This window comes from Colletes gigas, unplaced genomic scaffold (genome assembly GCF_013123115.1).
Source record: "Colletes gigas isolate AHSC1104 unplaced genomic scaffold, ASM1312311v1 Colletes_gigas_Sc00002, whole genome shotgun sequence".
NCBI classification, from domain to species: domain Eukaryota; kingdom Metazoa; phylum Arthropoda; class Insecta; order Hymenoptera; family Colletidae; genus Colletes; species Colletes gigas.
In genome coordinates, this window is record NW_025106631.1 from 6,905,374 (window position 1) to 6,933,092 (window position 27,719).

The 27,719-nt window shown below is 39.1% G+C and overlaps 1 protein-coding gene across 3 annotated transcripts in view; it reads right to left on the minus strand.

The window, feature by feature from the left end:
* The window catches only part of LOC122398612, a 164,398-nt gene that overhangs the window by 55,225 nt on the left and 81,454 nt on the right, over nucleotides 1–27,719 (minus strand). For all 3 annotated transcript variants that reach the window (XM_043398676.1, XM_043398693.1, XM_043398685.1), the window contains exon 5: nucleotides 3,813–4,222. In XM_043398676.1, the coding sequence (XP_043254611.1) occupies nucleotides 3,813–4,222 (410 nt within the window). The remainder of the gene's footprint in view (nucleotides 1–3,812; nucleotides 4,223–27,719) is intronic.

Sequence of the window (27,719 nt, forward strand, 5' to 3'; positions counted from 1 at the left end):
TACCTCGGAGAACAATTCTCCGACGAAGACTGAGAAACGATTCGTAATCGACGAGAACGTCCATCAGGAATTGAAGCCTAATAACGTTTAAAGGTTAAGGTATACAAATCAATTTCTAAGAAATTAGCGACTCCAAATGAACTCTTCGCTCGTCGGGACTATTTCTGTGAGGCTCCGATCCTCTTTGCACCGTTTGTCTCGTCTGCACGTTTTCGAGAAGATTACGTCAGATAGAGGAATTAACTTTCTAAAACAAGAAGTAACATTCCTCGCCACTCTTCGACACACCCTTCGACGATATCGTTCGATTCGACACAACGGATTATCGCCAATTATATTCGAGTCCGATCTTTTAACGATTTGAACGCTTTGAAAAATATCACTATTTATGATCGTCATTTATCACGTTCCCATCTGACTATTGCACTCTTCATTTTCTATTTATGTCATGTAAAATAATGATTCTCGATATTGAATAATCATAGTGAAATCGTCACGATACATTTAATTGATAATTAAATAGAAGGTTCATTTTCTGTTCTGCGTACAAAACAATTGTTGACAGGAAAGTTTAATTAAGCGATGGCACATGTGTTCAATCAATCCTGAATAATAAGATACAGAATAAGAGGATTATGAAAACAATAATGAAGAAAAATATATATGTCGATCTAAAAGAAAACAAAATGGAAATAAAATTTTATTTATTTGATTGCACAAACCTACGCAATTATACGTATGAAATAATTATCCATTTAGTATAAGAAATAAAATGTGCAAAGTGCAGCGGAAATTCTGTTTCTAAATTTAGTCAAATTTTTAATTAACGTCGATAATAAATTGATTAATATCTTATAAAATGGCTCAAAAACGATGACAGACATTTAGCGCGGGAATTTTGCAGTAAAGCAAAAGAGTGTTGCTAAATAGATCGACTAAATACTAATATAGACGCGGTTTCTTCCTCGAAAAATTCAAATAAGACGAGAAAGAATTGACAATTTATTTTACAGAGAAGATTTAACGTCGCGTCAACGTTATACATCATCGAGTCATCAATGCTGTGGCACTACATGTTGTTCTTGGACGCGTTTCAATTTCCCTCAACAACGAACATCGATGGTCGCGATTTGTAACGCCGGAGGAACGCGTCGGGGAATTCTAGAAGTAGATCAGACTATTTTAACGAAATTAAACAAATGTAGAATCTTGATTTGGAAATTTATAACATGTAAAATCGAACAAAAATTTATTTTCATTATTCAGGGACTGACAAACGATTTCTTTGAACGCTCGTATAAAATAAAAGGGTAAAACTGAATAAAATAATGTAGTATTACATATTACAAATAACAAACGAAGTGACAAAACAGTGAATAAAATTGAATCATGTAAAAGTAATCAAATTATGATAGACCCAGAAAAGAAATATAATAAAACTGTTTGTTGTATACCATCCTTTATTTAATTATATTTTTGTATAGAATTTGCATACAGAAATATTAAATACCATTATACGAATAAAACGTTCGTCAATCATTGAATAATGAAAGAAAGGCTTGTTACGATTTATCAAAAATCTGATTATAGAATAATTAAAAGAGCATTCTAATGATCTACTATTCTATTGATCAAATACGATTCTATGATCAAATTATTTTCTTGAATTTTCCAATTTTTCCTCCATAATTTTCTTTTCCTTTCGTCTGAATATAGTTTTGTATTTAGAAATATTTTTCTGTTAAAAAGAAATGATCGAAATGAAATTTAAACTGCTAATAGACGTACGGTTTTCTTAATTTTATCACGACGGTCGTCGATTAATCGGAATAATTGCTTTCATAAAATTGACTCGCGCCGACTGTGTATCTTGGCGTTGATCGTTAAAGTGGAAACAAGTTGAACGAAATCCAACCGCTGTAGCAGATGCTCGCGGCATGTTGACAATCTGGTGTCACGTCATCATCAACGATCTCGGTGTCCACGAGCTACGAGTATAATCGATCTACGTCTTCGAGTCGCGATTAAAGCTCGCCTCACATCGGGAAACACGAGCCGGACAACAACGAACAACCGCTACGATTCAATTAGGGCTATAAAATTTTTTTAGATCGGATGTTCTTAATGAATAATACAGAATCGAAATGAAAAACTTGACTCGTTTTACGAGTTGCTCGCTAGGAGCAACGCAATGCTTTGTAGAAGTGATAAATTGATCGATACATCGGGAACACGACGCGAGGAGTGTCGCCGTTTAATTAAAATATCTAATTTTAGTCATTGAGTTGTTTAGATTCGTCTATGAATAGTTTTGGTATTGTTTGCTTTTTTACTGCGACGATATTTCGTTATAACTTGGAACAAAAATTAGATTTAGTAAATTTAAATTTGATCTTTTAAAATGGGTAGAGTTTCTGGCTAAATTTACTCTAAATCAGGTCGATATTTCTCAGAATATAGCAATTTTTAATATTTAGGTGATGTGAAGACTATTGCGTGCCGCCGGACACTTCGTGAGAGTTTCGATCCAATAAAAGTTTTCGAACTGTTTCTTGAGGTGAAACTTTTAAAATTCAATATTCTATAAATGGTCGAATATTAACCATTCGCGAGTTGCAAAGATAAGCTTCTAATCTGGCAAAAAATATGTTTAAATAATTTAAACTCCCTTTTCTTGTATCGTTTCAAGTATTCCATTTATATCGTTTAATAGGTTGATTAGCTCTAAAGCTGAAACGTTAAGAAAAATAAATCTAAATGGAAAATATGAATTTCGACGAGATTGTAAAAATGGGTATTACGACAAATGTTGGACCAGATGGTTTTAAATCGTCTAAAAACAAAACGTTAATAAACACTCAAATTTCTAACTTTAAATTTGTGAAAATTATATATATTATAAATATTTTGCTTGAGTTTCTGCAATTATTTGTTTTATATCATGTTGTACATAATATAAATTGTAGTAAATATCATTTGCTTATTAATGCGAGCGAATTTCTTTTAATTTAATAGCGTGAATTTACATATATATCTTGATTATCTTAATTATTTCTGGTACTGCTGAATGAATCATAATGCGTTGCATTATTTCAGATCGCGTGACCAGCCGACGAGGAATCACTAAACGTCAGATATGAATAAAATTTATATATTTACCACGACCGTAAAAACAAAAACATAATTATAATCTATATCAGATCGTAAATACACCGAACTAAGAAAAGCTTTTCTACTAGAATACAACTATTAGATTAGTGGAGAAATTTCTGCTAAAAAATGCTGCCAAGTTATTGAAAGATTCATGAAAAATTAATAATATATAAAAATATGAAACTTTGCAATATTCGAACTCATCCTCAACAAATTATCATTGTTCAAAAACACTTTAGAAACGAAGATGGTCTTAAAACCTCCATAACAAAGATTACTAGTTCAAAACACGTGAACTTCTTTAAAACTGGTATTCGTAAAAGTATATCCAAGCAAACGACTCTCATTTTGATCGACTAAAAAACATTCTTCAACGTAAGATATATCTATTATTTATTTCAAAATCTGATGTTTCGCTCCAACTTAATTACGTCGACTGTCTAATCCTGACGCACCGCGATCGAACATCCGGAAAGTTCCACCGTTGACGTTTCGAAACAACCCCAAAGTGGCCTAACATGGTCGCGGAGGGCCGACGAAAAAGAAAAAAAAGAAGGAAAAGAGAAACAGTCGATTTCCATCGCGAGGGAGCAGGGTAGAAACGCTCGGGGGATGAAAGGGACCCTCCTCTCTCTAATTAATTTGTTCGAGTGACTCACCCTCGGCTCCTCGGGTTCCTCCCTCCTGACGTTCTGGAAGAGGACGCTGCCCATCTGAACCTGAAGATTCTGCTGCAGCAACTGCGCCAATTGCGGGTTCTGCGTCAGAATCGCCGGGTTTTGCTGCAACAGCTGAGCCAACGCCGGGTTCTGCACCAGGATCTGACTCAACGGCGAGCTCGCCATCGTGTGAAGGGGTTGCTGCTGCTGCTGATGTTGCTCCTGGTGTTGCTGCTGGTGTTGCTGCTGTTGCAGGTTGGGTGAGTTCGCGTTCGACGTTTGACATGACTGTGACAGGTTGCTGGGAGGTGGATTGTGCCGTGGCGGGCTTTGCGGGGTGTGCGGGGGTGTCGGAGGACTCCCTGGCGCCATCGATGAAGCATCCTTCTCTTCCTTCACCTTGACCTTCCCTGTAACAGACAGTTTTTCGTTCTTGTCAGTCCACAGAAATTTAGATATTCTCGAATCGACGCGACTGTTGGAAAAATTGTAACTTGCCAAAGAAATTGCTTCAAACTTAAAAGTTAAAGTTCTTGCGTTGGTTCTCACGTACATATGTGTAGACAATACATAGAAAATTGTAACAAAGTTTAGAAATTCCTATTAAATACGAGTGAAAACGAGCAGAAAAAATATGTCTAAACGAAGGCTCGAGTACTACATTAAAAAAATGTAATTATAACATCTAAAATAATTATCCTAAGACACTGGTGATTCGATCCTTTTTATGAAGAAGTAAACGGTGTATCAAAAAATATATAGTTGCATTTAAAATAGCAGAGATGGCCTTGGAGTCTTTGAAACGCCTCCATTTATAAAAAAGTCACACATTCCACATGATACATCACACAAAATTATTTAATTCTCTCCAATCAATTTTTTTGTATATCTCTTGCTGTTTTAAAGGAGTAGTTAGACACACTTTAACACTCTATGCTTGTTTTCGAATTAAATTATACAACTATAGTTTTCCTCGGGTAACTACCCCCTCTACCTACCCTGATCACCCTCGACACGCTATTAGACTTGCTTGCCGCACGGGCACCGCGACGAGACTGACTCCGCGACACGGATTTTCCAAGATTTCGGAAACTGTCGAGACAGTGGGGATCGAGCCACGGGATTGGTCGAAAGCCTGAAGACGTAGCGACGAATAGAAACACGACTACCCGGCGAGGGGGAAAAAACTGACCGTGGGGAAGTTTTTGCCTGCTGAGGGTCGTGAAGTCGTGAAATTGAGACATCTCGATCCTGAAAAAGCCGCAATCGACTGCGAACAGGTACATCTGCTTCGACTCAGATCGATGGAACCTCGATTACTATGACTGTTTCATCCGAAATACGAATTCGAAAATTCACACTGACATCAACGCCCATCTATCGTTCAACATTTTTGGAAAGTTTAATATTGTTATCTTCGTGTCGAATAAATATGTAAGATACAGAAATTTTAGACATTATGAAAGGATTTTTACATAAATTATCAAACCGCCTAAACTGAACCCAATTTTAACTTTTAATAATAATATATATAATTAAATAAACTGTTCCTGAAGAAGGATCAATGTTTATGGGCAAAATGCTAAATAGCTTCCAAATAAACGAGCATGAAATTATTTGAAACTTTTAAAAAGATTAATTTGCCTATGATAAACTGTCCAATCTTTTAAATGCAATTAAGAGATAGTAAATGTAACTTTCGATGGGCTCAATATCAAATAACATTTTTGGCTTTAGTTTAACTTGGTTCGTGCTATCCTTTCTTATTTTTTTTCAGTATATTCGTCCGATCTCATCCCTTTTAATCACTCCTTCACGCTCAAGCCACCAAAGTAGAAATTTAATTAAATTTATTGATTTATACCATGGTTTCGTATTGAAGATGACTCGTATAAACGTTTCAATTAAATAGAATAACCTATATAAAAAAATACCAATGTTAATTGTTGGGAAGAACACTCTAACAAAAGTTTCTAATCCAACGAAAAACGAGAATTAAAATTACCACGAGGGAAGGATAACCGTCTCATATAATACCACATAATTCCTCATACTTTTTGGAGATGGTATTCTCCAGTCCAGATTATCATTTAGGTGTCATCAAAAAACGGTGGACCGTAGCCTATCGGTGTTCTGCCATAATTAATTGTTTCCTGGAAATATCCCGAAGAATCTAATTTTGATCGAAATTATTAAATCCTACAGGCGTTTCCTTCATCTTGGATTTCAACGGGACAGTGTTTGATTCAACTATTTCCCCCGAAACGCAACAGAGAATCATCCCCTAGGTTCTTCGAAAGAGACAAGCGTACACGGTGCATCCTGACAAGGGTTTAAACCGGCGGAAGGAGTCGTGGCAGCTTTTAATACCCCCCCGGTGCCAGCGTTTCAGGTAGATCTATCTGGATTTATTCGCGCGAGGATCCATGAGAACATCAGAGCCCGATCTTGGTCTTGTACCTGCAGCTTTCGACCTGGCCAGTCGATTCCGTGGCCGCGAAACGGGGAAACCCGACGGGACAAGAGAGAAGGAGATTGGGAAGAGAAAAGAAAAGAGATTTGGAAAAACGTGGAAAGGGCTCGAAGGGACCTGGTTCGCTCCACGAGACTCCCCGGGACCTCCCTCCGCCTGGATCGATTACGTCCATCGAAATTACGCAACCCCTTAGGCATCATTTTTACTCCTCGTTCTTTATCCCAATCCCTCAGTCGAGTTACCATCTCACCCCTCTCCCCCTTTTTTCGTCCATTGTACGGGCTCTCGGGATTTTCCTTTTTTTTTCCTCTCCGAGAGGCCGACTCCAGGCGTCGTTTAACGAGACGTATACGCGCGGCTGCTCGTCGTCGATGAAAAATGACTATCCTCCGTGGTAATTTACGAGACTGGCGAACGTTGTGGGAAAATGTTCCTTTTTTTAGTATCATTTCCAAGCAGAGGATTGAGTGGTCGCTGGGTTTAATTGAACGAGGAGTTAGATTTCTTTCGTGAGTTCAAACGTTCGAGTTTTTCTATCTCGCCATTTAGAAGTTAGAATTTAATGATATCAGGTTTTAATACAGTATTTTTACCACGTTTGACTTTCAGCTAATTTGTGTAGTTCTTGAACCCTTTGACGTGCTATTTAATTTCAAATAATTTGTCATTTTATGATTTGTTCATATAATTAAATACCTCGTAAACGTAGAAACGTTGATTTTAATACACGAGACTCGATGACGAATGAGTAGCCTCATGATTGTGAAACTTGACATCAAGAACTTATAACGAGTCAGACACGTCATTCAACACCAAGGGGTTAATTATGTTGTTTGAATTTTTTACTTGAGATTAAGAAAGATTTAATTGTTAGATACTCCTTATTATATAGGCTGTAAGAATAATTTTGTATTGAATTTATACTGCAAATTCTAATTCTAAAGTTGAAGGAAGCAATAATAAATTTATTTGTATTGCTACATTGCAATTGTCTAATATTTATGTATAATGTGACGTTTAAGAGCCTCCATCAATTGCAGACGATACAAATAATACTATAATATTTTATTCCAATCATTTTGCCACATTATAATAGAATGGTAGTCTAGAAAATAATTTGAAATGTCATGTTAAATTTAAAATTTAATTTGCTTTTAAAATTGCTCTTGTATCTGAACATTAGAACCCTTATACAGACTGGACAGCTCATATTGATCATAAAGATTTTTGTAAAATCTCAATATAATACAAATTATTGTGTCTGCAATATTATTATAATACTCATTCATTGAGATCCACGAAAAATATAGTAACAATATAACAATATAAATAATTTAAGAAATAGTAGATATAGATCGTTGAGTCTTCAGCTTTTCTCTCGACTTTGGGAGCGGTTCGCGCGGTTAATCGATTAAAACTGGTCGTAAAATTTTCGAAATCGCGGTTCGAAAATATTTTTAAACGAGACGAATCGTTCCGGCCACGGATATTTGAGCTTACCCGGGGCCCGGGGGCGATAAAAAAGGAACGAAAAAAGCCCGAGAGGAGTGACTTGAAATGATTTCGTACACGTTTCAGCGTTAAATGGATTCCACGGGAGATATTCCTGAGGGATCGCATGCACGTTCGCGTTATGCTTGTATCCCGGGCCGGATCCTTAAATCGACTCGATTTTTAAGGCCCGACCCGAGGAGGATCCCGCGCCGCAGGGATCCTGTGTTTCTCTTCCTCTCGCGACGTTCTCCCTTTCGTCTTTGCTCCACATCGGCCTGCATCAGCCGCGAGTCGTGGCCGATTGATAAAAATCAAGAACAGAGAAAACGCGGCAAGAAACGCCGCGAGTCGGGGGAGGGGGGGATCGAGAGGGGGGCGGTTTGTGAAATCGAAACGCCTGGGAAAATAATTAGCGCCGTTAGCGGGGAAGCGATTCGCGTCTCGTACGATATTTACCAAATGGAGTGTCCGTTGTTTCTTAAAGCAACGTTTGCACGGATAATGCGTGGAACAGATTCGTGAACAGTGACGGTAATTCTGAACATTTTAACACGGAATAAAATAATGCAGGCAACATGGAATGCTCCAGAAATTTTTTTAAGGATCGATAATAACAAAACCTGTAATATTAAATTTTATTATACATACAGGAGGAGAGTAGCATAAATTTTTAATTTCTTCAGTGATTAAATTTGCATTTGGTGAGAAATAAATAAAACATTGTAATATTAGAAAATACCTGAAAATCGAAATTAAATTTTATCAACTGATTTTAGAAATGTCTTTTTAATTATTTGCAAGTTTTTAATGATTTATCCTAATCGTTACGGAGTATAAATGTATCTGTTGGTTATGTTATATAGTTTGTAGATGAAGGGAAGTTACATTGCAACACGTTCGACTTCACTTTCTGTTCCTTTTAATTTATTATATTTAAATATCAAACGGGGACTTGTGATCTGCATAGAGATTTAAGAAATCGATCAATCCACTAACATTTAGATAGCATCGGGAATCGACAGGCAATAAACTTACTTACTCCACGTCTCGCCTACTCATCACGGGCAATCATTAAAATGTTTTGCTCTTTATCAGGTGATAAATCCACGTAAGTAAATGTCAGTAACCTATTTTTAGTAACATTCCGTAGAACCGTTCTGCGACCAGAAAGACATTCGAGGAATCAGTTTTATTAGAGTATTTACTTATTTTATTAGAGTAATCAAAATTTATTCCAACGTCAATTTTTCTTTTATTCCTTAACCGATGGAATCTTTTAACGAAGAAGCGAGGAAAGAAATAATATATTTCCAGAACAGAAATTAAAAGGAATGGTTTATACAGAGCTCTACTACTACTATTATAAATAAATAGTCTATTATAAAAAATAGACTATCAAAACCAAAATTCAAAAATTCTTAATTTGAAATTGAATCATATTAAATCATATTAAAATTTTAAATACTTAAACAAAAATACAGAGAATTTTAATTGAAACCTGAGAAAACAATTTTTAATATTATTCAAATTGAAGGGAGCAAGAGAAAGATTATTTTTATCTTTTAATTGTGTAAGAGTATATTACATTCTACTAACAGAAAGAAATTTCTGTTTTTCAGTTTTATTTAATATTTCTATTATAATTTATTATAAAAAATATATCGGATGTAATTGATTTTTTACTAGACTTTTCGAATTATAAATTAAATGTGTTTTGTGAAATACTTTAATAGAGTCAGATTTTTTCAACAGATTTTAAGTACTGTAACATACTCTTCGATGTTTCGTACAGTTTTGTTTTTTATTCAGTTTTGAATATTCCAAAGTTGCGATCACATTGATTATATGAGTGACTTCGAATAGAAAATGTATGTGGCAATAGTATATTTATTTTATTTTAATGATTGGAATGGAAATGGACTCGTTAAAACAGTCTGTCGTTGAGGGGTTAATATCGAACAAAGATCTACACGAATTATTACAGTATAACATTACTAATTTACATTAATTCGTTGTTTTCTCCATAAGATTTAAGATGAATTAATCCATTGACAGAATGTAAATGTATACTCAAGTGTATAAATAAATAAATAATACCTATATGTAAAATTGCAATAATCAGAAAAATGGCACATGCCAGGAAAGGCCCTTTTTTCGGCTCTTCAATTATTCTCTCGTCAAGAAGTCTCTCGAAGCTCGATGATTTCGATTTTCTGCCACTTTCGACGCGAAACGAAGAACCATGACGGTGACATCCGACCTCGTAGTCGCGACACGGAAAAAACGTGCACCCCGTCGCATCTTGCGCCCATTTTTACGAGATACTTAAGCCTTTAAACGGTCCAGTCGAAACGGGAGCAGAACGAGCCAGAGAGAAAAAGAGAGAGAGAGACAGAGGGAATCTCCGATTTCAAATTTCGCCCGAGAAATCGGTTAACCCCCGTGCGTCGACGCGGCCTCGCAAGGGGGTTGAGCGATTTTTCTCAGGGGTTAAATCGACCGTGGCCCCCGAAAACTTGCGTATTTTTTTGTCCCTCCACGAGTTCGCAGGTAGCTGCAGCTACCTGCACGCGCGCGTCCACCGGTAACCCGGAAAAGGAATGATGAGGGAAGAGAAAATCGTGGAAATAAAATAAAAAGCAGGGGAACTATACCCCGGGGGGGAACAGGAAAAAAAGGAAAGATTACGCAAGAAACCTCGAAAAGGGGAAGAAAAACACGGTGGATTTCGCCCCTCGAACGAACGAAGAAACCTTCCCTCTTTCTCGCGGCAGCCCGAGGGCTGCCGGGGGGGTAAGAAAACAGGGTAAAAGTGAGTTAATAGTCGGTAAAACGGTATTCACCCCGTGACCCGCCGGGGTTGCCGGCTCCTTTGGGGTCGCGCCCTTTTTCTTCCTCTTTTCTCACTACGGTGAAGTCTCTTCCGGAAGGGGTCGAACCAGGGGTGGAACGGATCATCCCTTTCCCCGCGCTACGCGGATGGAAAACCGAGACACGAGACACTCCTTTCGCTGAGAAATTTGAGTAATCGTCGAGTACCACGGAAGAGAGGGGTGTCTCGGGTTTTTCAACGAAAGCTGCACATCGCCGTGAGAGAACGCGACAAGGAAATCTGCTCCGTCTGACGTTCGTCTCTCTGTTTGATTTAATTTAATCAATCAACATATATTAATAAAATACAATTCTGCGTCGAATAATTTCTTATAATAGGATTTATTGTGAAACCGTCAACTGTAAACTATGAGATATATTCGGTGAGAAAATTTATATTTTTACAAAACCTCAAAACAGACGGAACGTATAGTATGTTCTATCGGGAAACTTAATTTAAAGTACCGATAATATTATACAGAATTTACGTTAAATTGTTGAATTTATAATATATTTAATTGACATGAGAAAAAATATTAAATTAGAGTAGTTGTGAGTTATTTAATAGTTGATAATTTGTTTAAACTGTAGGCTTCGTAAACTTAAGTTTCGATCTTAAATTTTAGATCTCATACAATGAGATCATGTATCATTCCTGGACTGTGGATATTCATGCAATTATGGGAAATTTTAATTCTCGAAAAACTACAAAATGTACCAAAATGGAGAAATTTATTTGGCGAATTTAAAAAATTTGAAATCGTTCAAAAAAAATTATTTTCAGTTGCAGGGGTCAATTACAATTATTTTTGGTCATTACACATACCCTTGAAATCCTACGCATTTTCGAGAAAAAAATTCAGGAAGGTGCCTAAATTTTTGGGCGAATTTGAAAAGTTTCAAATCACTCTGGAAAAATTATTGTCTATTGCAGGGGTCAATGACAATCATCTTTGGTCCTTATATATACCCACGAAATCCTACGCACTTTCAAGAAAAAAATTATAAGGACCATTTAATAATCGTCGTGTCATGATTTTTTATTAAAGAAATAAATCTAGACAGGGCTCTTAAATATCCAATTATCTGAAAACAAAATTTCGTTTTTTGGTGGAGAATTCGAGGGGCCTGAACGTGTTAATCGAGCGTCGCGGAGCATATTCGACACGATTGTTCTTGAACGAGGACTCGTCGGAGGGGAACACATCGGGAGTAAAAGGGATCGTGGAACTTTATATCTCGTGTTCCAGGAACACGCGAAATCCTCGAGTTTCGATGGCTCGCGCGAAAAACGATCGTTGCCCGCGCCGGTTAATATCGCAATTAGCGATAAGTCCGAGGGGTCTGTGTCGGGGCCAGGGCACTCCGTTTTACGAGGAATCGCGTCGTTATTCGTGATTTAGGTATTTGAAACGCGCCGTGGACGTCGGATTACGAGTGGCCGGGTCTCGGCTTTCTTGTTTCCCATTAGAATCGAATTTCGTGCGTATCGTCGTGTAATGAAACACGTGAGCGTTTATAGTATTCCTCGCGTTACGCATGCCTAACGCGCATACGTGGAAATCGAAACACGGATTTCGCGATCGACCGACAAACAAGACGCGTACGTTTCCCACGGGACTCTTCGATTTACGATTCACACGATCGATCGTTTCTTTTGCACGATCCTCTCTATGCATTCGACTTACAACGTCTCAACAGTCGCGTCTAACTCGTTTCTCGATCCTGGTTCAGCCTCGCTTGGCATACAACGATTGAGGCGACAAGTTCATCGACAGAAAACAGGAAAAATTATGCGCTCCATATTTCAAACTAATTTGGAAAAATTTAACTCACCGTTAAGTTCTTGAGACTGATGGCAAACACCAGGATTACGTGTATTTTTTAAGTGGGAAATCTTACGATTATATTATCGAGGACCACAGAGTAGTGGTAGAAACGTTTTAAATAAATAAAATAACCGGTCAACAAATTGTAAACAATAGTGTGCATTCTTTAGGATTAAGCTGCCTTTATTTCTGTATTGTCAGATAAGAAATAAGAGAAAAACAATTTATCTTGTTTTAATTTGAAAAAAATAAGGCATGATTTATTTGATTCAAGTCTGGTAGATTAAAATAAACATTTTCTGTAGTTTGTTACTTTTTACCGTAAAATATTTACGTTCACTTAGTGTTGTTTACGTTTAGTTTCCAGCAATAATCTGCTAAAGTTGTGGCGTTGCTTCCTATGCTCGCCACCAGAGGGGTCGAGCTCTCACAAGCGCTCGACCGACCCCTCGATTGCTATATGTACAATCCTCAACCGATTTCCTAATATCTAAGGCAGGGCCTGCTAGAAAGCCTTACTGATTCTCACGAGTTCCAAAGTTGTATAAAAATGGCACCACAAAATTGCTCCAATATACGAGCTCTCGCTTAATATTAATATTATTATCGTTATTTATTAAGAACCAAAAAGCTTTTACGACTTTGAAAGATATAGTTTGCTGGGTTAACATCAAATTTATTAAATTTATTTCTAAACCAGCTTTTACCTGTGGCTTCGTTCGACCCAGTGTCGGTTCGAAAAATCCGCTAATGAATTTACGAACGAAAATTTGCCCCCAACTCCGGTAGGCGAATAACTGTTGGAAACGGAGCGTGAAAAGGGGGGAATTGTGGATGGTTGGGGAAAAAAGTCTGTTGGACGCAGAAAGTTAATGGCGGTTCATTTGTTGGCGAGCAACGGGGATAATCCAATAATTTCGCGGGGCGGAAAAATGGAAATCGATTCGAGGTGGCCGGCACCGACACCTGTTGAGGGTTCAAGGTCACGCGATAAAAGACACGATCCATCAAAGAGCGCGGTTCCCGCGAGGATCGCGATGGAAAAGTCGGCCTCGGACGAATCTCCGTAATAAATCGTCGATTCTCCATCGGCTCGTCATCGCCGACGACGATATATCGACCGCGGCGAATCGACTACGCGTCATTAATGCGTCTCGGGCCGGTTCTTCGTTCCAGCTCCTCCGTGTCCGGAGAGAATCACCTGGAGGGCCGTGTTCGACGGACAGAAAAACGTCGATGATATGGAAAAATGATCGAAAAGGCACCTTATCCAGATTTTAAATACGGTAAACGAACCGTGAACGAAGTTCACATTAGGCGGCGCGCCTGTCGCGCTTCAGTTTTTATCTTTATTTATGGAATTACCGGACAAAATAGCGCCACGACAGCGTCCACGCGAAAAAATGAATCGACAGCGCTAAGGGAAGCTTCTTGAAAATGGACGTACGCGCGAAGTTGCCCCAGTTTCCACAGATCTTGCTCCCCCTTCTTTTCTTTCGATTTCGATTCTTCGTTTGGAAAATGTTTACCATTTACAAATTTTTTGAGAGGTTTCCAGGTCAACGATCACGAATCCGGAATTGGAAATGGATTTGAACAACCAAATAACAAATATGGAAGCTATAATAATTTAAAGTTTTATCGTTCTTATTCAGAGTTGAACAGAATGTAATCTAATTAAATTTGTCACGTTGTAATTATAATTTGAAATTTTTGAAGCACGTAAAGACTATCTAATTATTTCTTTATTTTCGTTCATTATTTGTTTAATTAAAGGATTTGATAAAATAAGTGTTAAAGAGAAAGCAAACATAAACAGTAAGATACGAGAACACTTAAAGTGAAAAGGTATCTAAACAGAAAGGAGACGTAATGGATACAAAAAGAGAATAAAGTTGCAAATCACGTACTGCATAAATGACAGAGCGTTTAAACGTAGGAAAAGAGATACCAAAGAAGTAGACGGTGTCATAATATATGTTATTATTCGTTACAATGCGAATTTATGAAAAAGAGAGTGAGTACAGTACGTTGAGTAAAGTACGACGTTGCTAGGGGGGTCAGCAACCCAAGCTACGACTATATTGGTCCCGTAATTATATTTAAAAGAATCGTCTAATGTTATCAAATCTAATTAAATTACATTCAGCTTGACTCTACTTTCATTGAAACCCCCCATAAGAAGATTCAAAATGGATCCCAGCCCGTCAGGACTCGAAAATCACGAATTTCGAAACTGACCCAAAGATCCCACGAATCTCGCGAAAAACGTAATGGAAAATCGACGAGGACTCGTACGGGGTTCTCAGGTTCGCGGAGATCCCGATCTCTCGCAGAAAAATCGCCGCAGGGAGCAACGGTCCCGGGGCCCGCGCTCGAATTAATGAGCCATCTGCGTAATTTTTCAGCGGAGCCTCGGAGCCGGGCCGGGGCCCAACGAAACGAGAATTCATCGAGCCGGGTGTAACGTTTCCAAATTTTAATATTTGACTGTGGCCGTGGGTAGCCAGAAGAGGAGAAACCGCGCGCGTCGGAGGGAGCGAGAGGGCCCACGGGAGAAGGGCGGGGGGCGAGTGGCGCGAGAGATAAAGACCGAAGGGCCCCGCGGGGCCCATTTTTAACACCTAACAGAAGTCAAGATGCCTGGCCGTGATTAGCGTTCCGCCGGGCCACGATGGGGCCCCGGACATTATCCTGTGAGAAATTGGCGGCCGTTCGTTCCTTTGTTCCAGGCGATTTTTTATTGACTCAAATTCTGGAAAAAAAAGCACGGGGAAAAAAAAACCACCACGGGGCCCACGGTGCGGGCAGGGGGGGTTGGCGAGGGGGGTGGGGGGGCACGAGATGGCGGTTAGAATCCCGCGGTGCCACGCGGTGTGGGAGGCGATGTCGAGCGGACGAACGGGGGGGTGGACGGAGGGGAAAGGGAAACAGGCAGAGAAATATAAAGACGGAAAGACACGGGGTCAGGTGGGGGTGGACGCGGACAACGAGCGAAGGGGGGGGAGGGAGAGAAAAAAGGGCCAGCGAACAACTGACCACGTTCGAAGCCAGAGCTGCGCTCATTTTTTCTCGCGACCGAACCCGAAAACCCTTTTATGCCCACCCAAGATTAATTATCCGCCGTACTCGAAAAATGAAACGGCCGCGAACAAAGAGGAGCCGCGCCGATCCGCCGGGAAACGCTCGCTGTCCTTCTATTGCCGTTTGCTCTCGCTGCTATCGAGGCTGGGGATCGAGGGATCGACGCCCCTTTGTGCCCTTTTTCTTCTTGGAAAATTTTTGAGGATTCTCCTAACCATGGTTCCCAACGATTTTTAACGTTGGAATCGCTGGTTCACGAGCTTCGGTAAATAAACGTTTCGAACTGTTACGCGGGGTGTCTATCAGTTCTATGCATCGAAACAGTACAAAATATTGTATTCTATTTTGTTTTTTAGTTACAATTTCTTTTTTAACCGGGGGTTATTCTTGTTTAGATCTCAATTTTGTAATGAATCTTTACAGATTTCTGTCACACTTTTAGCTTTATACTTCGAGAATATTCGCAATTTCTTTCGTATAAAAATATTAAAAATTAAAAAAGGAAATGTATATACGGTTGTCATGATATCTTAAGTTCTAGTTGGCTGATTGATATCTTTAGAAGGAATGTTTAACACATTTTTAACTCACTAAATGTAAAAAGAAAGAGTCAATTATTTGACCGTATCGCAGCCGTACTGAACAAAATGGTTTCTGATATTTTGATTTCAGATGTACAGAACGGCCTAGCATTTATTAATTATGTGTAAATTTATATAGAGAAACTGGGGTAGAAAAATATTTATAAAATTCAGCTTCTTGGAGCTTCTGAGACGCAATACTCGAACGATTTCTACAAAATATTCAGTTTTAACTATCCAAAATGAGGTACGAAAGTAACACGAACTTGATGTTAAGCAACAAAATTAAAAATATTTTCGCAAGAGTACAAATCTTTAGGGGTGCAATATTCTATATATTCAACAATTTCGGTGACCTTGTTAAACTTAAATTAAGGTACAAAAACTGCTCCAATTTGGTGTTTAGTATAGAAAAAAATATGAATAAAATTAAGCAACCATTTTCTCCGTGGACGGTCGAACAGCCGTGAAACTTAGAAAAAGTGTCCGAGGGGCGGGATGCCAGCGGCTGGAGGGGGTTGACGAAAAGGGGGTAGGAGCTCGTTAGGCGAAAAAATTCCACCGAGGGCCCGATTTGAATATCGCATAATGTCGAATTAATGCCGGAAATTCGACTCGGTGGGGCCCCTCTCTCGCGACGCGGTAATGGGGGGCCCCCGAAATTTCGTGGCGACCCCCATAAAGCTGTTTCGCGTATGGAAAACGTGTTGTGGCAATAAGCCTCTCCTTCCTTCCCCTCCCCGCGGCTGGCCCAACGGCGTGGCTCTTTTAAGAGGAACTTAAAACGCAGAAACCCTAGGCGTTCGACGGGAGACCCGTTCTTCTACTTTTTCCTGCAACCAGATAAGAGAGTTGCTTGGACAGAGTAGATTTCAACTACCGGAGAGAAATATACTCTCTGGGTCAACAAAATTCACGCACCGCTGTTTCGGAACACCGATTTCGCGATACGTTATTGACAGGTCCGATTTACATACGGATTGGGACTCTTGGACTTGTTGACAGGGTTGCTAAATATTTTCTAAACGAAAACACAGTACGTCACCTGTACTGTACTTTGCTACGTTTCATTTGCAATCTTAATATCGCGTTTAAAGGTTACACTAGGATCATATAACCATGATGTTTAAATTTAACGTTAAGATTAAGATTGCAAATGGTTGACAAGAGGTGTTGGACTTCCCGTGGGGTATCTCAATCCTAATCTCGCGATTAAACAGCGTCCAAAGACCACCAGCCGCATATTACCTTCGTTTCTAATTTTAAGTTTCAGATTAAGATCGTAGATGGCCAGTGGAAATTGAAAAACTAGTCTTCCGGTGTCGACCTCCGTCCACCCAACTATGTTTAATTTTCTTCCCCTCGGAGGACGCTCGGGGGTTCTTGAAGTCATGATTTATAATTTTAAGGAGACAATTAATATTGCAAATGGCGAGTAGAGGTCCCAGATGCGTGTCGGTTGGGCGTTAAATCTGAGTTAGAGACGGTTTGGCTCGTCAGTTTTAGTACCGCCATACTTCTCCACGGAAACCCGGTTTCTTTTAATAATTCGGGCCCTTATTCGCGTCCTGCGTTCCTCAGGGGCCCCAGCGAGGCTTTTCTGCTTTTTTCTAGAGCAACGTGGGAGGGGTTGAGGCCCCCCTCTCCCCCATTCTCCTCTTATTTTATCCGAGGTCGGGTCCCATCCGCGCGTCCTTTCTTTTTGCTTGACATAATTTAAAATTTATGAGTTCGAGAATCGGTTATGCGCGGCCTCCGCTTGCTCTCGGCTCACTTTTACCATCCCCCCGCCCCGCTCCACTAACCCCGCTCTTCCCACCCCCGTCAGGGACCGACCAGGTTTCGCCGCAAAATTTGAATATTAAGATTAGGCCAGCTTTAATGCCGTTCCTCTCTGTATTCTCCTCTCCTCGATACGTCTGCACGAAAATTCTTCGCGAAACGTTTTCATAAACTATGCGCCCTGCTCCTCCTATCCCACGTCAAATTCACCCTTCCGTATCGAAATTATCGGTTCAATTTTTCATTCCTAAAGCAGGCCCAAAATAGGGAAGATCGAAAACGTTAACGTTTATTGATTCACAAGAAGGTTATTAAACTCTTTGTTGCCCCTCCTTAACAAGTGGGCTGCTGGACCAAAACTATCCAAACTTATTTCATTCAATATGGGGACTTGAGAATTAATGTAGTTTTCATAGTAAAACATATATTTGGCAGTCAAAATAATTTCTTTTAATTCGAGCACGCCTTGACAACAAAGGGACAAATATTCGGATAAGAAAACACGTTTCGTCGTCGATACATCTTTAAGTGGGACGAAATATTTTCTTTAATGCAACGATCGAAACTGGAGCAATTAAATCTGCTGTTTCAAATAACAATGCAGCGTTAATGAGGACATCGATGCCCTTGAAATCTATATAATCGTAAAATCGAAAGGGATGAAGATGTATAAAGAAACACCCTTTATTGCATTTATTACCCTCGATCTATTCCTTGCAATTTCCATATTTGCGTCAGAAAATGTTCTGGTTCGATGGAGAGAACGCTGTGCAGAATTCGATGCACGAATTCGATTAGTCCGCACGTGTATGCAGAAATTGCACGATCATATTATTTATCACCTCAATAGAATAGATAATAACAGCAGATTCATTGCTATAATAATTCTTCTTGCATCTCCTTGCGTTTATACGATTAAACTTGTAATATCCTCTCAGGCACTGTATCCTTCATTAAGGTAATTGCGCGGCCCATTTTGGTCATTAATTAGCAAGCTCGTAGCCTCGAGATCCTTCACAAAAAAAAAAATACAAACTATACCAAAGCAACGAGAAAAAGTTTCTCGAATTCTCTGACTGGAATCATGTTGTTGTATAAAAATTATGCTTCTCGCATTCTGGTTTCAACTAGAATCATTTGTTACGTTTCAAAAACTTCTTTGCCCAAGATCTATACGTAAAATATGTCTTTTGTTTATTTTAATTTTTATTCATTGAATTTTTTACTTACTGAACATAAAAAGATTTTGAACAATGGTTGTGGGCAAGTTAAATACTTGAAAACGTCTGATACTATTGTAATATTTAATTTAAGTTTTTGATAAGTCTGGTAAAATCGATACGTATTATTACTATTATTTACTCTAGTAGAAAACGTTGTTAATATGTGTAATATTTGTATAATTTTTGTTAAACCGTACTATAGAAATGGAGGCATTTATTAAATGAAATATACTCTTACAATTATTAAAATTCATTTATCAATACATTAATACAATGAGACGTTTAAATCATCTAGGGATCCCTTATCTTTTAAGAAACACTGATTCAGTCAATTATTTGCAATAGTTTAACGAAAATTTAGCCAAAGTTCTGTAGAATTTAGTAGATCTACCAAGCTGATCGTCATTTTACATCAGAAATAAACAATTATTAGCCAAAAATGGAAAGTGATTACCAAAAACTAGATATCCCAACTTAACCCTTTCAGAACCAAAAGTTTCATCTGATTTTCCTGACTAATAATTTTTGCACAATCTAATAAACATATATTATATGATACACAATTATTTCCCATGAAATATCTTCCCTATAGACGTTACCACCAAATTAGAAAAAGTTAATAAAATTCTTACGAACGTTATACAGTAGTGCCTCGATTATTGCAGAAGGCTGAGTGTCGTAATAAGAATTTTCTGTACAACTTGTAGAGAGCATTCAATTAATATCTAATTCTATTCTATATTATCAGGAGCATCGAAATTTCAGATTCTTATTTTAAAAATTAAAATTAAAAACAGAGAATTCGACGGTTCCTAACCATTTGCGATGTTGAAGTGCAGCGAGTGCAGTTTTCTCCAATGGCGTTCGATCGCGTTAATTAGTTGTCGAATCGCGGATTCGTAGAAAAGCCCCGGCGGTATTTAAAACGAAGATTAGCGAAATGGCGGGAAGAAACGGCGGAAAGAGAAGTTCATTAAGATCGTCGAAGCCACGGGCACCGTATTAGGTTGGACAAACTGGTTTTCGCGGGTCTTTTCTCTCCCCTGAATCATCCGGCGCATCGGGCTCGGATAAAAGAGCCCTGGGATTCGGCACGGCCCTTAACCCTTTATTTGGCGATGTCGCCCTCGGGCCACGCGAGATTTCTCTTGCGGTCCGCGCTGCGTTTTCGACGCTTTTCGATTACGAACTCCACCGTCCTGCGGAAGACGAATGGCTATATTCTCGGGCCGCCCTTCTATTTTTTCGCCGTCGATTCGAATCGATGCGTCGACGCCTTCCAAATTTCCCAATACAGGCCATTTTAGTATTTAACCCTCCTCGTGACACGCTTTCCTACTTCCCGGAAAAACCTTCATGCTATTATGGAAATTTGTTTAAATATCTCAATTTTTATTTAAACCTTTTATATCGGTGTTCTACTTTCCTAAACGTATGAGAAAATATTTTTACCATTATTGGAACTTGTTTAAATATCTTGTGTTTTTTATGTTCTTGTAATTTTGATTTCATTCTTTTTATATCGATTTCCTGTTTCTCAGAATGCCTGGAAAAATATTTTTACTACCATTGAAATTTCGAACTTATTTATTAATTGCTTTTCAAAATATTTCGTTTGCTTTCAAATTTCTAAATTAACAACCGAAAACTAAGGATGTATAATTGAAAATTCCCTTACGAGGAATTCATAATAATGAAAAAGAGAAAAATTACACCAACTCCAGAGTGAAAGATCTTACTCACTGGACATTAAGCTGTACAAATTTTTAAATATTTTCTAGACTTAAAATTCAAGGTTTCTTGTATCGAAAATGACATTAAAAAAGTATTAAATCATTTCTATTTTACGTTACAAGAACCTAAAAATATTATCAAAGTCTATGTTCAAACAACCACCACTTTGATGTTTTAAATTTGCACTCGAGCATCTAATAAATTGCAAGATCTTATTTTCGATTAACCAGCCAACTGTGGCGACCTCCAAAAATTCTGAACACATTAAAATTTACGAATATATTTTAGATTTCGCTAAAATTACAATTTAAATAGGAAATGTCGTCAAACACAGCTGACTGTTTAAGGAATTGATCATCACTATCTATATAGATCCAAAGACTAAAATTATATCTTGAAAGTGAGAAGTTATTGTAATAGAAAATAAAATTACAAACGATATTCAGATTTTTACAAAATGGCGAGAAACTGTTTACCATCGATGATAATTGATAGCTAAGAAACTGTCAATCCCAATATGACTTCTTTCCAACTATTAACCCGCGTGGACCGGACTATGCGTAATTATAGCTCTAGAAAATAATCTAGAAACGATCGGAAATAGTGTCGGTCGCGGCGAAAGGCGTCGATTTAAATATAATCGTTGATCCCATTGTTTCCGTTCGTCTTTAAAACCGTGTCGCGTGACCGCCAATTTGCCAATTGCCTATAATAAATAGTTGGCAAATGCCTGGCAAAAATGTTGTGCGTTCGCCAAGTAAAAAAAAAGAACGGTGCCGCGGTATCGTGACGTTTCGATCGAGAAATCTCGTCGCTGATCGATCGTTTCGGCGGATCCCCGAGAAACCCGTGGCGAGCCGCGGGCGGGATCGATCATCAACCTTTTCACGGAGACTGTACCGCGGCCATGTGTTTTCGAGGGACCACACTCCCACGAGAGGCGACGCCTGTTCTTATTTTCCCTTTCATCCGCTTTAAATCATTTCCCGAAGAAACGTGCCGCGCTTCGATCCCGAGTGATTCGTAATTACCCGGCCGTGTCAACAAACAGATCCACCGATGAAATCGCTGAAATGACTTTAGACGGGGCTGGGGGAAAAATATACAAACGTTGCTTTGTCGTGTTTCGCGAAGAACGTGTATTTCACGCGGACGACAAACGAATAAACGATTTATCGAGAAATGGTTACGAAATCTTGGAAAATCTAAATCGACGCCATCCTTCTTACGACGAATTTTGCTATAAATCGGCTGGATTATAGAGTAGAGTCACCACTATCGAAATCCTAATGGTATTTAACGATGTGTTGATAGTAGAGTCGAGATATCGTTAATAGGAATAGGAGTGACAGAGAAAATAATGGGGAATCGCTTGGAAAAATGTTTCTCATTGTTTCAATGAAGATCTGTATTACCGTATTGTAAAATGATACATATAATTGCTTTTGTCGTATTAATCTAGTTATTATTGCCAACACTGTTATTTAAAGAAATATTAAAATTAAATTTCTCTCAAAATTCGCCTACAATTTTAAGTATCAACTTTTCCCCGCGTCTCCTTTTTGAGAGACAACACGTGAGATCATAATATCCCTATTTCTGGCTATAAAGGCGTCTCCTGAAGATTTACTACATATTTCAAGTCAGAAATTTCAGATCAGAGCTCCCGATATCAGCCATTTTCGCGAAAAACGCGTAACTTTGTAACACGGCTTCGTGGGCGTATTTTCAAGCTTGAAAAAGTTGCGGAAATAAAAAGAAATCGATCTTTTTGATATGGGTTGTTGGAAGAGCAGCCAGGAACGATTGTCCGTAACAAAGCGCGAGCATCGAGTTTACCGAAAGTCTAGAAAAAGAGAAGAGAATCTAAAACGGTCATCAGCAATCTCGCCAATTCATCATACTGCTTCGAACACCGTCTCGAAAGCCTTCCAAATCCCCCGTCCCACCCCGTGCACCGCAAACACTTCCCCCTCAGACCGAGCAACGGCGAAAGGGTTAACATTACTCATCCAGAAGCATCGCGGCGTCCTCTTCCCCTCCATTAACATTATCTATCAAGCACCGCGAGGGCAAGCCCCGGACACGCAGAAGAAGCGTCAGGTTCCCCCGTGCACACACGCATACCATAACGTTTCCCCGAAAAAAAGGGGGGCAGAAACTAACGCGGAGATCCCTGTCGTTGTCCGCGCAAGAAGGACGAAGACCGGGGTCCCGGGTTGGTAGCCAGAAACGAAGAGCGGCTACGGGGCCCGGGCATCAGCCGACCAAAGATCCACCTCGGCTAGGAATGCCTGCTGATGGATTGGTCATCCGTGATTAATTTGACAAGCTGACTTTCTGGTTTTCGGAGACTGACAAGGGGCAGCAGGGGCCTCCGCGCCGCGGGGCCTAATGGGCCCTCTCCCGAGACCACGAGACGTGTCCGGGGCCTCCCTATCTCGGCCCACGAATCGATGAGTCCACCGAGTGGGATTGTTTGAAAAATTAATCGAGTCTCCGCCGCGCCGGTCCTCCGTGGAAACGCTAATGGACACGGGGCCTTTTCTATCGGTTATGAATTCCGTTGACCCTCCCCGAGAAACGGCCTCGGGGATAACGAGGATCGATGCCAACCGGGGACCTGGAAAAGAAAAGTCACGAATACACGAATTCTGTGCTGGGACCAGATCCTTTGATACACGGTACTCTCTCGCTAATGTTCGCCACACTTTTTTCATACCAATTCTGGTAACTGCATCGACGAGGTGAACCTTGCAAACCTTGACCATTAAATGTTCGTACGTAAGACTGTATACAGGGTGTTCAGTCACCCCTGGGAAAAATTATAATGGGAGATTCTAGAGGCCAAAATAAGACGAAAGTCAAGAATAACCTCTTCATTGAGGCTTCGTTGAAAAGTTACTAAAAAAATTAAAAAATTTCAAATCATTCTGGAAAAATTATTCTCGGTTGCAGGGGTCAATTACAATCATTTTTGGTGAATAGACATACCCTCGAAATCCTACGCACTTTTGAGAAAAAAATTCGAGTTGCCTAAATTTTTCGGCGAAAAAAAAAAATTTCAAATCGTTGTGGAAAAATTATTTTCGGTTGCAGAGGTCAATTACAATCATTTTTGGTCAATACACATACCTTTAAAATCCGACGAACTTTCGAGAAAAAAATTCTTTTCCGAAAATATAATATCTAGCCAGAAATGTTTCCTTAAAATTTCATGCAAATGTTTAAAATATCATAATTTCTGAACGGATTGAACGATTTTAATATTTCAAAAGGCAAACAACGCGTATTTTGGTGAAGAATATGCAGAAATTACAAAAATATTTGAAAATTTGTTCCTTAACCCCGTAAAATGAGAAGAAACCCTCGTCCTTGCACTATAATTGGATATTCCCTTTATATTCGATAAAAATTCCCTTAAAAGTGAATCCACTAAACCGAACGAAGTCGATTCGAGTCTGTTTGCTAAGTCAATCTCGAGAACGAAGAAAAATCCGAGGCGAGCTTTAGAAATGCCGAACCGAACGAAGAGACTCGTCTGGCAGAGTTCTCGATCTCCGTCAGCGAAAAGCACACAACTGTGCATAATGTTCGATGCACCGAGTTTCGCGTAAATCAGTGAAGCGCGGCGGACAGGTTCCCTAGATCCAAGATCGATAGGCAGATTCTAGATAACGAGTTACCAGGTTTTCGCGTGAAACGCGTTCCGCAGTCTGGACTTCCAGCGATGCTTATCGATGCTTGCTCGACGCGCGAACGAACGATCAACCATCGATGATTATGTTATCACCGATTCGACGAAACGAGACGGCTGAAATTCGCGTCCCGACACGTAGTTATTATCGATCGAAGATGGCTTGGGAACGGAGAGTGAATTCGGAGAACGAATTCCTGTTCGACGAATCCGGTTGACTATCGTTAATTCTTACTTTGATAATGTTGTAATTTGAGTTATTTATCGGAAGTCGAGATAACGATTATATTAAGTATTTGTGTACAAAAGTATCGTTCGTAATGGCGACATGTAATTGGAAACATTTCAGGCAAGAAAATAATTGTTATTCCGTAACCTTTTTTTATTCTGGTTGACACAGTTGAGGTCCTTACACTATAGTTGCATATTTATCTCTATTTAGGTATTTAGGAGTATTATATTTTATTTGTTTCCAATATTACTATCAATACGTAAAGGAAAAACATTCAAGACAAAATTAGTATGTAACTATATAAAATTTTTCATTTATCAAATCCACATAATCCTTTTCCAAATCGTAGAGCATCTTAAGTGATACTTAAAAGAAGAACCGGCGTGTACAACATTCTTTGGCAAAAGCTGCAATTTTATTTCAAATGATATCAACAACTTATAAAAAACATGAAATTTGACAGGAAACAATATTGCCTGACATGCTGATATCGGTGACCACTTTTCAATAACTATGTTACTCGAGGAATGATTCTGGAAGCGAGAAGACTAGGTTCAAAAACGAGAAAATCTCTTCCTCATCGAAGCATTCAGGTTCTTCACGAGAAGTGAAGGATAGCCTCTAAACTGTCTTGTAAATTCATGCGTTTGTAAGAACCGTTATCGAAATATATTACACAGTCTGTTTCACAAGATGTGGACAGAGCATCGGTGATTAATACACAAAAATAATACGGAAGACTGGGTTAAGTTTCTAGATAATCTTGTTCCTAACTATTTACTGGTACGAATAGCTACCACTTAGCTGTATATACGAAACTTCTGACATTACTTAAAATTCTCTTAAAAAGGAAACCAATATTTGTGAACCAAGACTATAAACAATAAATTATTATTCGTTCGTTTTATTTATTTTCAAATGAATTGCATCAAAATCATAGGCTTATCGTTAAAATTATAATTCTACAATTCGCTCAGTGTGTACTTAGGACTCACTTCGGCTATCCATTCTTTTTTTCTAGCAATGGCGTACTTTTCTAACAGGAGATTCAACAAACAACTAACATAATTGGAAAATTGAAATAAATTTTAATGGCGGTGTTACGATTCAACGAACGAAAGTTTTGAAACGTGCAATATTTTCTGGAACTCCCTAATCGAATTTTCCAGGTGGCAGTGGATCGATCGTTCGTCGCCAGAGGCCAGCGAGAATCTCGCGAAGAGAGTCGCGGCTGTAAAATTTACGCGTTACACGCAACCGCCGCGAAGAAAACTCGTCAAGGAAGAAATAAAGCAATTAAGCGAGTTTTACAAGCGAGCGCCGCAATGTCGAAGAATTAGCGACGCGCGATTTTGCGTTTCAAACGGTGGGAATCGTTTTGCCGGAGCTTTTGGACGCCATTAGAAGCTGAGAACTGCTAATTCGACGTTTCAGTCAAATCAATTTTCTTTGTACAACACAACTATTTTTTCTAATACCTATGATCATTTGTCTAATGTCTCACAATTATTCTAAAATTCTTGTAAATTTCTTGCGGAAGTCTTAGAGAAAGAATATTCTCTGTACTTTTGAAATTTTATATAATAATTGTATTTATTTATGTTATAATTAACAACATAAACAGTGCTTTATACAATACTATTGTTACAAGATTAGATGTTAGTTTATTATAAGATAATAATAAATTAAAATCACACTCTCTCGCTCACTTTCGTATCGCTCGTTGGACTTCCTGATCGCGACTGCCGAATTTCGCGTTGATCGTGGATTCGTACCTCGGTGGAGGGGGTTCCCCCTACTGACGGTTCGTGGCTCGCGATTACGGTATCGACTAATTATCGATTGTCTCACTATATATAAAGACTTCAAATAATAATGAAATTCTGAATCAGGAATCTCCAGAAAAATAATTTCTTTCGGAATATAAACGCAGTGGAAGTATATATAACAAAAATTTTAGGTGAAAGTTTAAATCGGAGCCTCCAAACGAATTTTATAAAAAAGAAAAATAATAACATTCTGAATAAAAAATCTTCGACATGAATTGATTTAAAATGTACATAAACATAGTAAATACGTATGGAACTACTAAATAAAGATTGTTAGTACGTATGTGAAATTATGGATGATCGCAAAAAATACTTGAAAAAGGGTTGAATCGAGCCCAAATATTTTTCGAGGAGAATCCCATAAAGATTTCGAGCAACGAAGGAACGAGGTGCGAAAACAGAATGGAGACCACGGTTAACCGAAAAATCACGATTCTCTCGTGGCAATAAAAATATTTACATCGCGTTTCGAGTGACATCCGCGAGAGCGGGCGAAACAGGAAGGAACGACGCGGGGTCGGAATTAAACAAATAATCTTCAAGACCCGACGAGGGAATCCGTTAAGGCACGAAAGTACGCCCGGTAAAAGGATCCCATTGAATTCTAAATTTAAACGAATGTCCGAGTGTCAGCGGGTTGACGGGCAAAATAAACAAAATGCCGCGTGGAGTAGCCGAGGAAAAAGTAGAAATAAGAAACGAGGAAGACGGGCCCCGGAGAGCCCGCGGAAAGAGGAGAGAAAAACCAGGCTTGTCGTTTCCATCTTTCGTCGTGAAGCCGCCCATCGACCGCGTTAATTTCACCAAAAACGAAGCAATAACAAAGTTCGAACGCCTCGGTGGCTTTTTATCGCGCTGACGCGGTCCACGCAATTAATCGCGACTGTTTCGAGCGATGCTTCTTCGCTTCGCGCTCGCCGAACTGGCGTATCGATCATTGTCACGTTAATGGCTCGAATTGGCCGCTAATTCGACAAGAAGCGTCTTTCCCACGAATCGTGATGGCGTCGGTCGTTTAATTGCGATTCCCCGTTTCTGGAGTTAATAACGTTCGATGCTGGGTGACCCTAAAACG